The 11884-nt window shown below is 46.1% G+C and overlaps 1 protein-coding gene across 2 annotated transcripts in view; it reads left to right on the forward strand.

Moving 5' to 3' along the window:
• The first annotated feature begins 1984 nt into the window (after nt 1-1984).
• FRMD4A (FERM domain containing 4A) overlaps nt 1985-11884 on the forward strand; it is a 300319-nt gene continuing 290419 nt past the window's right edge. For both annotated transcript variants that reach the window (XM_023511417.1, XM_023511418.1), the window contains exon 1: nt 1985-2437. In XM_023511417.1, the coding sequence (XP_023367185.1) occupies nt 2345-2437 (93 nt within the window). In that variant the 5' untranslated portion in view covers nt 1985-2344. The remainder of the gene's footprint in view (nt 2438-11884) is intronic.

The following is an 11884-nucleotide window of genomic DNA, read 5'->3' on the forward strand; positions in this document are numbered from 1 at the left end:
GCTCTTGGGCTGATATGAAAAGTGACCCTCTCCCCGCCCCCCTCCCCAGGGAAGGAGGTGGAATGTGTGGGACTTAAATGTGTGGGAGTCTAGCCCAGGGTTATTTTTGTTCCCATTAACATTCTCTTCTGTACGTATTTTAGCCTTAATCAAACGCATGTGTTTTTGTTGTATTTGCACTTAGTTCATCAAAGTGTCCCTTATGATTTGAACTATGCCACGAAGCCTTAAGCTCTACGGTGAAACACTCATTAATGCCCCTGGGAAAGAGGAAGTTGCATTTAGTCAAATATAAATAAATTCCGCTCCCAGAGGCTTCGCCCTGGCCTGGGTCAGAGAAGAGGCCGTGCTTCTCCGTCCATCTGATTCCTTGCCCCCTCTCCAACTGAGCTGGAGGGACGAGGCCCCACAGATGGGTGTTCTGAAAACGGACCTACCCTTTCTTCAAAGCCGTTACACGGCCAAGTGTGGTTTTATGAAGGGAAGAGATGCTATTGATCTGGCTCAACCATCGGGTATCATTCCAGATTTATTTCCCACCCCGCCCCCACCCCAATACTCTGAAACCAGAGGGTGCAGGCAGGAAGCAAGAAAAGGGGGGACGGCAGTGTAACCTAAGCCCCACCGGCGAAGCTCTGGGGGTCTGGGGTTAGAAGGTTTCCATCCCTCCCTGTCTCTCCCTTTCTCTCTCACCCTCTCGCCGTCTCTCCGAGTGCACATATGGAACTGATTACGAACAAAGCGCGATTGTTGTATATTTGGAATTTCCCACATCAACTTGATGCTTGCTTTAACTGCCTCTCAGTGTGCGTCTGCGGTGAAGGGCTGTGCCCACGTTTCCAGCCCGCCCGCCCCCTCCCAGGCTCTGCCAGCACCCCGACCCCCCGTCCCCCAGCTTGTTCCTGATTCATTGTCTCCTGCCGTAAAAGTTATTTCTTCCCTTTGCCCCTCCAGCCCAACTTCAGTCTGAATTGACCGGACCTTCTTGTCCACTATTTTCAATAAACTAAGCCCTGGATTTTAGAGAGTGCATAAAAGCTGGTTCCCAAAGCATATGGGTAATGTCATGCTAAGTAACACCAAAAGCATGGGATGACTACCAAGAAAACGGCCATGCCTTCTTTCATAAAACCCAGAACGGAGAGGAGCCGGGTCTATAGAAATACTTTACAAAGAAGAAAATGACAATACTTCAAATGGTGGATTTTCTTTAAAGTAACTTGATTTTCTTAATAGCAGTTCTCTCTGCTATGGAAATAAGCTGATGTAGGAAGGAGGAGTCTTAGGGGAGATAGATGAACAATTTCTCAGTTATAAAACATTACAGGGACATTAACATTTGAGATCGTTGTTTTGCCATTTGCCTGCTCTAAACCACACAGTGTGATCGGAGAACTTGATGAACATGACCTGCACGTGACTGAATCTGATTTTCTACAGCCCTTTGGGGGCCTCGTAGTATCAAATCTAGCTCCATGTTTACCGGCACACGTAAAAATAGATGTTTTAGAACACAAACATTTAAATGAGGAAATGCCAAGTTCGCGTCTGCTGTATGTGAACTGATTCATCAGGACCGTGCGACATATCTCCTCCTTCCTTGCCTTGTACTGTGTGGACAGCAGTCACATATTACAGCAAATTACACGTGTGCGTTTATTGTCTAAGGGTTAGCGAGCCGGAGGCAGAAACAGATGTGCGCGCCCCGTGCTCAACTTCCTAGATATGATTTATGACTGAAAAGTGAAATCCCCTAAGTCCCCACTGTGGTGTGCCGCTGGCCTTCAGATACCATTCCTGCGTCGGGAAGAGAGCCGACTCCGAATGCAGGATTCCACTTTAATCTCCGCTCCAGATGGTGATATTCCAGCCTTTTTAAGGTGAGCATGTGACCTACTGCACAGCCAAGGGGCTGGGGAGTCACGTGAGCAAGTGACTACGTCTGATAGAGCTTTGATTAGACAACTGACCTGGTTACCGTCCACAGCCACGGGAAGCAGAGTTGACATTTCTGGATCACTCTCCCCAGAAGCGTCACTAGCCCACTCCCGGGACCTCGCGGTCTCACTGAGCCAGCGCACAGGGACAGCTAGAAGGAGACTCAAGATGCTTCGGCGGGAAGCACGCTGAACTTGCAGAACCTGGGCTGTTTTTCTTTCTTCCCCTCCCCCCACCTCCTGAGAAACTACGTCTTGACTCATATGGTCGAAAGAAAAACTCCTTCGGTTATTTGATCTTTTGGAAACCTCCAGGAGACCATAACTTATTTGTGAGGAAGTCTCCCTCTTTCTCACTGCCTCTGCTGAGAACACACAACACACACACACACACACCACTCTACACCATGGTGGTTCAGGCTGCGGTGGCTCCAAATAGATCCCAAAGACTTTTGCTGAAAATACCTTATGGATCTCTGAGAAGGCGCAGCGTGGAGAGGGTAAGCTACGTGGCGGACTGTTTGCGTTTCAGTTACTCCAAAGAGAGGGGCATGCTGGTTCTCATTGTACACTGTGTTACTTCTGCTACTAACATTTTTTCCTAGGATTGTAGGATACTATGTAATTTTTTTTTTCTTCTTAACAGATAATGATGAGAAATCTGAAACAGACATTTTTGTCACTTGTGGATCTGGATTTGGAGGAGGGGAGCTGCTCTTAGGGATAAGATAGGGGGAAAAAATATTGGGTGGAAACTGCCCCTGGAGTGGGTCTAAAAGATTTAGTTGCTTGTGAGGAAACTCATCAGGGCTGTGAGATCTGATTTCTTCCGCATTTGTTGAAACACACTCATTAGTGCCATAGGGCTGTGAATTTCCTCTGCTGGGTGACAGTGTCTGTATAGGACGTGGTGATGACAGAGTGCTTTGGAGCTTTGATGGTTTAAATTATGCAGGCGGTAGATTGAAAGCCCTCTGGTTTCCACCCCCTCCCCAAATGCATTGCTAACATTTTAGGTTTGTTTGTTTTCAATACTGTGGATTCAGGATCAAAATTACTCGTTAATTTCTTGAAACTGTGCTTGCTTTATGGTAGCCCCTAGCAGAGAAGATCCTATAATGTAAGGACTAGGATGTATCCTTCTTTAGAGAATGTCGCTTGGGGGGCTGACTACAGTTAATGCAAAGCTGGCTGTTGTTGGGATATGGGGTCAACATGTGGGGACGGCCCCTACACCTATATGGAGTAGAATAGTTCTTTGGGTCTCAAAATTCCACAAAAATCTTGTTTGAATCCTGGCAAGTCCCTTCTTTAGCTGTTGGCATCTACGTAGGCGTCTTAGGTCAAGGTGTAGGCCAAGACCTAAGGAAGCAAACTGCGTCCCCGGAAGCTCTACGGATAGACAAGCAATTTGCTGCATCTTATCAGGATGGACAGAGTTTAATCCCCGTGACTTTTCCTGACCTGTATAGACACTACTCAGTGACATTTACATTTTTTAAAATGCCTAATTAAAAGCTTTATAAAAAATAAAATAAATATAAATATTAAAAAAGAGGGGCTATATAATATTTCGATGGTTGACTTCCTGAGTTTTGATACTTTCATTTTTTCTGCCATTCAAATGAAGAAAACTTCACTTGTGTGTCAGTATTTTGATACCTATTTTTTCTTCTCGATATCAGGATTCTCGACTAAGCATGCATTAAATACCTACTGTGTACTGCCCTTTATGGGACCACCAGTTCTGGAAAAATTTATGGATTTATCAGGCTTAGATTGAACGTGATTTTAGGTTCTAGAGAAATCTCTTTGGCTCGTATGGTAACTCAATTTTTATAATATCTTCTATTATGAAAATATCCATTCACAAATACGTGGAAATGCCAACTGTGTGCCCTGGGGCTATGTATGGGGTCAATATTAAAGAGATAGTTATCCTGCATAGAAGCACAACAAAACCATAGTTGCCTGGTAACCTTGATTTATACCATTAGGATATTTAGATACATGTTCAATACATCATGTGCATTTGCACAAATCCAGATGTGTAGTTTTCTATTATGCATTGTTTATCAATTTAAGAAAGGCAGACAATATGGGAACAGAGTGGCGTATCTAAAACCTATCTGCTGTTGCATATGTGCACATATTTGAAATCAATACCCACAGGCCTGTTTGCACCCTTGAGTATACTCTACTGTTATGAGGTCCTTGCAGTGGGTGTGAGAGCTTTGGATCCTCTCAGAGCAGCATGCAAGTCCGCAGAGAGTTGGGCTTTCCCTGTGAACCTAACTCTTCACCCTCCACTGCAAAGGATGGTGAAATCAATTGGAATATATGATGTCCCATCAATTTCAAGTGGACATCCTCCGCTGTGGGTGGTTCTGTAAAAATTTTCAGTACTGGAGTTGTACGTTTCCAGAAGAGGAGGAAAGGCCAGGACAGACCCTGAGGATGGCACTGTTGCCTGGGGACTCCCTGAATTAAAAGCAAAAGCAGGCTCTTCAGTTCCATCATGCGTCTCAAGGGTGACAGACACTTGAGTTGGTTTCTACTGTTTCATGATATTTAATGATGTGCGGGCCTGGCGTTTCTACAACACCCTGCTCCAATGCACTTCATATCTGTGTGGGAGTTGTTATCCTTGTCATGTGTGAACAGGGAAACTGAGGCATGGAGAGGTTTGACCTTCTGTCCGGGGGGATACAGTCAGCCACAGGACAGGACCTAACCCTGCTGTGTCATGCACCTGCCACTGGGACAAGTTTTATTTCCTTTGCTCTCTGGGGAGCTGGGGTGTGGCCCTGAGAAAAGGGTCATAACCTTGTCCCCATGAAAAGAAATTTAGAGATCGTACCAAGTCAGGGATGCTAAAAACCAAGGAGAATGACACACGTCTAGGGCATGACAGTTGTGTGCCCTCCGGGGTCCAAGATTCAACAATTGCTTCCGTTTTCCAATTGCCCAGAAGCTGAGTTGACAGAGAATAATTGAAACTTTGTAATTGTGCTACCTAGAATCCCTCAGATGTTGATTACAGAGACTCTCCCACGGCCTGGGAGCCTAGACTTAGTTCTCATTATAATTTTGACAACCGTGAGCCCTTCTCTGCGCTAGGCAGGGTGGGAAAAAAATAAAAGAAATATAAAACGCCATGTTTGGTAGGGTAAGAGAGGTTAGGCATAGCAGGTTTATATAAATGAAACAATTATCAGTCAAGAGAATACAGGCTAGAATTAAGCTGTACGATAAGCAGCAAAGATAACTTAGGTGATCTGGAAAGCAGCACGGTGAGCTGAGTGGGGGTTGGAAGAACTCACAGTCTCACTGTTGATGGTTGTGTGGCCTTGGCAAAGTGCCTTAGACTTTCTCAGCTCTGGTTTATTCATCTGCACTGTCTATACCCTCAGGGACAGTTGTGAAGGAACAGCAGTAACATATGAAATCAGACGAGTAAGTTCCTCAACTCATCCTTGGTCCCTAGATGGCCAAGGGCAGTAATTTGATGAGGATCCGTAGTGATAGTCAGCCATGAGGTAAGGTTGCCTAGTGTTGACTTTCTCCAGGATGAGTTCTTGAACTTAGTTGTGGTATGTCAACAGCTTGGATGGTCATTCCAGAAAAAGAGTTCCAAAATTGCTTTGAAGGGTAGACCAGGTGCTGGCGCCCATGCGTAGATTCCCAAGGAGAGTCCCTCAAAGGTGACCGTAGTAATATTCAGCAATGAGGTGTATAGCACTTTTTCTAGGATGAGATCACAAATGTAATTGTCCTACCTCCTCGCACAAAACCTGGCTGTCCCATAAAGTGCAGTCCATAATGATAGGCATATTTTTAAGTTGGCCTATCTTTGTATAGAAGAACGCTTGGCTTGTATTTTTAATGCAGGCAGTCCCTGAGTTACAAACTCCTGGTGTACAACTCGCACTTAGAGAGGCTGCTACAGGTAAGAGGCAAATGTGCCTGTTCTCACTTACATATAAATTCAACTTAAGAACAAACCTACAGAACCTATCTTGTTCTTCACCAGGGACTGCCTGTCACTGATGGTGATTTATGTACTTGGTGACACTTCTCTGCCACCTGGAGAACTCTTTTAATACAGTTTTTAGTATAGTTTGCCTGATAAAGCCAAGATAAGAAATCTTTTGCGGGAACAACTTCCCTTGGACTCTCAACTTTATATAAGAGGCATGGAAAATAGTGTTTCAGACTGCCTGCTCCTCAGTGCCGAGCAACGGAGCTCACTCAAGCCTGGAGACTGCTAGGTCGCCTCTTCCTTTTAAAGCCAGATGTTTTTATTCCAGAGGTAAAGCAAAAAATGAACTTCATGGAAAAATCTAATAAATGTAAGAACAACACATATAAATGTTTTGAGAAGAGAAAACGTGGAAATTTGTTCTGGGAGTTTGCCTTGGAGGCAGGAGGGACATTTTGATTGAGCTACAGTACATCTGATCCTCGTAGATGAGGAAATGGTTTTATGTTGGCGATCACCCCTTACAGAGTCCTAAGGATAAGGGAGCAGCCCTTTCATGTGGCCGCCACAGGGTGTTTTGCTTTGTGAACTTAAATCGAGGTGGTTTAAATGCACTGAGTTGCTGTTGGTATTCTGGTTTGAGCTCCAGGAAGCTGAGAAATACATGAATATTTTTCTTCATCCCTTGAGAGGCCATGCTGGGGGGCTTGGAACAGCCGTTCGCGTGGGCACTTACCAGGTGGTCGCATCTCAGTTTTTACCCGCCGATTGTCCAGCTGTGAGATCATCTCAGATGTGGGGGCGAAACTTCCTCATTAGTAGAGAATGCAGGTCTCCCCTGTGGTCTTATCCTCTCTAACATCCACATCACAGACCCTAGGGTGGACCCACGGGCTGGACATCTCTGTCATCTTGCACATCTCAACGTGTGTCAAATCCAGCATGACCAAAATCTTCTCCCTGCCACCACCACCTGCTACCCCAACCTGGTCCTTCTCTAATGCTGCCAGCTCCTGAAACTCCCACCCAGGCCCACACATCATCTTGTCTTTCTATAGTACCTGCCGAGGTGTCAGTCGCCATGTGCTGTCCAGGCCGGCTCTGAGACGCCTCCTCTCATTCTTTGGTGCAGACCTCCTGCTCCTCTCCCCTGTGTACGGCCTTCTCGGGGTCACTAGTCTTGTCCTCCTATTGCATCCCTTGTCTACTTAGAACCATAGGTGGTCCCCTGCCTCGGGACGTGAGTGCCGAGGACTTCCGTAAGCAGGGCCCTTCTGTCCTCTCCAGCCTCACCTCTTCCCACATCTCGCCCAGGCGGGTTACATTCTGAGCACACAGGAACGCATCTGTGGTTCCTCCAAACCACCATGCTCCCTCCGTCCCAGGACCTTTGCACATGCTGTTACCCTCATGCTTCTTGCTATTCCTTTCCCCCACTCCCTTAACTTCCTATTCACATCCTTCAGCTGAAGGGTACTATCGTGTGGAAGACCCTTCCAGGCACCGAATTCTCTCCCCAGGTGGGAATAAATGCTCTCCCAGGGGTCCCCACAGCATCCTGGCCTTCCCTTAAATAGCATGAATCACAGTGCTTTGAAACTTCTAGTTGACATCGTGTTCATCCACCACCCAATGGCAAGCGTTTTGAGCACAGGGCACACACTTTGGTCTCTGGTTCCTGGCAGGAGTGCAGTGAACATGTAGGAGATGAGAGCTGGAATGAAGTCTGTCTGAGATGAGGATCAGAATTCAGACATAAACCCAGGACAGCCTCAATCCCCACACTGACGTACCACAAGCCCCATCACGGATGGTGGAAAACATGTTCACCCCCCCCACGTTAACACAAGCTGAGAAAACAGAGGGTCTTGTTATTCTGAATTCCAAGACCCAACCCTGTCCCTTTCAGTGGAACAAAGTTTGTGTATGAACAACCGACCAGACCCAAATTGTACGCCTCTCCCCAAAGTAGTATAAATTTGACAGTTTCACTAGTGGGGAAAAAAATGAAACAAGAAAGCGTTCTTTTTTGCCACAATCCTTTCAATATTTTAGGTAAAAGCTTTTTTTCTTTTTTTTTTTTTTTGGTCTAGGAAAGACCGAAACAGTGTGATATTTCTGGAACGGTATTTTTAACGCAGCATAAATTAAACCTTTTTGCACTCACATCATTCATTATTCGATGTGTTGTTCCAGGTTGACGTCGTGCCAGTCTATTATTTTGCAAACCATTACATTATCACAGCTGCTAAGCTGCATAACTTAAGAACCCGGAATACAAGGGAGTCTCTATCGTGGAGTGTGGGGTGCTTACATTCTGAATGTATTCATGCAGGGAAGTGTGAGACGTTACCCAAAACACATACAGCGACGGCTTTTACTGGATATTTATTACCATTGAAAGCAGACAGTGAGGCAGTGTGCAGAAAGATCAGCGTGTTCACCCGTATTATTATCCAGCCCCCTCATCCTGCATGGGGGTTTGCTCCTTCTATAAATAGAAGCCTCCTCCCTGGAAAAGAGTATGAACGATCAGGGATTCCAATTCTCTGGGTCACAGAATACATTGAAAGCCATTTTCCCTGCGCTGGTTAAGCCTGTGCCGTTTTAAGTGACCCAAACTTGGTGAACTAGACTTTATTTCCTATAGCCGCTTATGTCACAAGAGACCAGTGACTTCTCGGCTTGGGCAGAATGAGGTTGCGTTTAGCTCAAGTGTCAGGAATGAAAGGCTGTCCCTCCGGGTGCCATGTCAGAGTTCTCATTCCTCAAGCTGGTGTGGAGGCCAGGATTGAATCCCTGTTCAAACAGCTGGGTCTCCCCAGAGCTCCGACATCCTGGGAAGAATGATGGCTCTCTGGCCAAGGCTGACCCTGGGCTGCGGTTCCTCTCTCTGGGTCACTTGTCCCCAAGTCCTGAATCCTTCTTATTGCTCCCCATAATGTCACTAGTCAAATGCCATGACTCGATCTAATGTAGTCCTTCTCATCCTTGGCTTGGAAAGACCCCAGGAGCTTTGAAAGGCCTAATAGCCTGGCTGTCCCGAGACCAACGTGGGTGGGGTTGGATCCAGGTATCAGTATTTAAGTCCCCAGGTGATTCCAGTGTGCAGCCAACAGTGACAACAACTGCCTGTCCTTTGTAACATTATTGCCCAGCCGGATCATGTGGGCAGGATGCTAGCTTAAGGAAATTAGCTAGTTCTTGTGTTTCGTGGCATCTTCAGGTGAAAGAGAAAGAAATGGGTTGATTGACTTGACTTTTTCGGGTCAAGAGTGTCATTCGCATTAGGAGAAAAAAGAACATGCAAGATCCTTGAGAGTTGGGTCCATATCCTGGAACATCTGAGCAGTGCCCAGCCCGTTGAGGCTTCTCTCGATAGTGACACGCAGCCCTTGGAAGTCAGAGAGCCTAGTATCAAACAGCACGTCCTTCCAGGCAATGGAAGCTCAGAAACACCCAATCTAGCTTCTCCTGCCTACTTCTTTTCTCTGCTGAGGCACAGACAAAAGTCCTTCCCGGGCGTATTCAACACTGCAGATACGCTCACAAATTCAGCCGTGTGTTCTCAAAACACTTCAAGTGTTTTGAAACAGATGTCTTGTAAATGGGTCTGAAGAGTTTCTCTGAACACATGGTTGAAAACAATTCACTTCTATTCATACCGAATCGTCAATGAGCTCAGAGAACTACATTACATATGTAAGACAATGCAGATGAAACTATAACATGAATGTTTGTTCTCTAGCTGGGAAGGGGATGAGCCTCAGCTGTGGATTTTTAGTTCTTTTTTTTTTTAACCTCTTGTTATTTGTCTTCTCTTTCTGGTCACTCAGTAAATAACTGCTTCAAAGGACTTGGAAAATTTTTCTATTATATGGGGCTCCAGAGCTTGGGACAGAACCTGGCACAGAGATAAGATAAATAAATATTGATTGAATGCAGGTTGAATGGATGAATAGATGAATGAGAAGAATGCCTCCATGGCCATGAACTCAAATCTTTATAAGCCAGAATTGTCCTCTAAGGGACAGGATTGCAATATGGTTACCTTTCTTTTGCAAAGGAATATTTGTGTCATCATCAGTCCTAACAAAGTGACTTATTTTAGGCTGCTTACTCCCCTTGGTAGAGAACTTGATCATGAGAAACTTCTGGAAGCCCTTCCACCCATTGAGAGCTTTGAGCATATGGGTGACCCTTTTCCTTCTCCATCAGGAGAGGGATATTTTGAGATATGAACATACCTCTGATCACTTTCCTACCCTAATTCCTGACATTTCTCAACAGTGCCAAGGCCACATTTCCACTTAGTTAGGTAGCTTCCGAATGGTCCCTCCAGTCCCTCCATTGGAACATTAATGAGGGAGGTGAACAAGGGTTAGAAGGATATTGATCATTGCTGGAACATGTGCGTCTGGTCCAACCAAAGAAGATCACTGTCAGAATCCAGACAGTGCTGGGAAGGTAATACCTGGGACCCAGCACCTTATCTATTAATGCCACAGATGTTCATTCAACACCTACTGCAGGCCAGACAGTGCTCTAGGCCCAAGAGAGACCACAGAGTCTCTGCTTTCATGATATAGGTAACATGTTACCGATATCTAAAGATATAAGGTATCTAAAGAAAAGGTATCTAAAGAAAAGGAGGTATCTAAAGAAAAATAAGGCAGAGTAAGGGGAGGTGGAATGTGCTATTTTTTCATATAATGGGGCTGTCAGGTCAGACGGGAAGGGAGAAGGGAGTGACTGAGAGCCCAGGCAGAGGAGGAGGCAGTCCACAGGTCTGATGCGAGGGTGGATGCAGTACCCGTCAGGGCTGGCCAGGGGGCAGCTGAGCAGGGGCAGGGAGTGAAGGGAGGAGACTGATGGTAAAGACAAGGTTCAGAGAGGCAGTAGGAGCCCAGAAGGCCCAGGCCATGGGGCCATGATAAGGACCACTGGGTTTTACTCTGAGCTAGACAGAAAAAAGATCACTGAGTCAGGGTTAGCTGGTACCACAGCCACCAGCTTGACAGAGAAGAACCAGAAAGCAGGTGACTCATTAGGTCACTAGCACCATAATCTGGGCGATGGCTCAGGCCATATGATCCCCTGGTGGTGGTGAGAAGCAGATGGGTTCTGGATTTATCCAGAAGGGAGGGCTTGGGTGTGGAGGGAAAGATGAAGACAGGAGTGAAGAACAGCCCCTTCCCGGCAGCTGCAGACTAGAGCTGACACTAAGACCACTGCTGGAAGGGCCAGTGGGGGATGACCACACAGGCAGAGAAACTGAGTTCTCTTTCCCACATGTTAAATTTGAGACAATGAGTAAAATCAGAGACGTTTAGTAGCATGTTAGAAATGTAAGTTTTGAGTGTTGGTAAGAGGTCTGGTGTGATGTGGACGTCAGGGTGTGCCCCAGCTGGCCTGCACAGGCTCCTGGCACCAATTTTGTCCCTCTCTTCCCAACTTCACGCTCAGTGATGACACTTGGGCAGCTTGAAATGGGTCACGGAGGGAGAATTTACACCATGGAAACTGGCCAATGCTACAAAGCAGGGCTTTTTGCCCCTGGAGAGTGGATTGTTGCACATTTGCCAGGACACCACTGGAGGGTGGTGTTTAGGGCCACAAAACGAGGGGGTGTCACCTCGGAAATGTGTGAGGATGGGAAGAAGTAAATGTCCAAGGAACATACCCAAGATCACCCCAAAGTACTTGAGGTGGAACCAGCAAAGAGAACCACGAGGAGCAGCAAGTGAGGGGGGAGATTTTTTTTTCTTTTTCTTAGTTATTATTTTAAAACGTTCACATTCTAGTCTTAGAAAGATTCACCTGTGCACTTGCAAGACAAACCTCAGAAGTGATCCCTCCAATCCTCCTCCCTCTACCCATTCCCCCTCCCCTCTCCCTCTCCCCTCCCATATTCTTAGGCTATTATTAGGTTATAGCTTTCATATAAAAGCTATAAATTAGTTTC

The sequence above is a fragment of the Otolemur garnettii genome, unplaced genomic scaffold (assembly GCF_000181295.1).
Source record: "Otolemur garnettii isolate 467f Iridium unplaced genomic scaffold, OtoGar3 scaffold00019, whole genome shotgun sequence".
Lineage (NCBI taxonomy): Eukaryota > Metazoa > Chordata > Mammalia > Primates > Galagidae > Otolemur > Otolemur garnettii.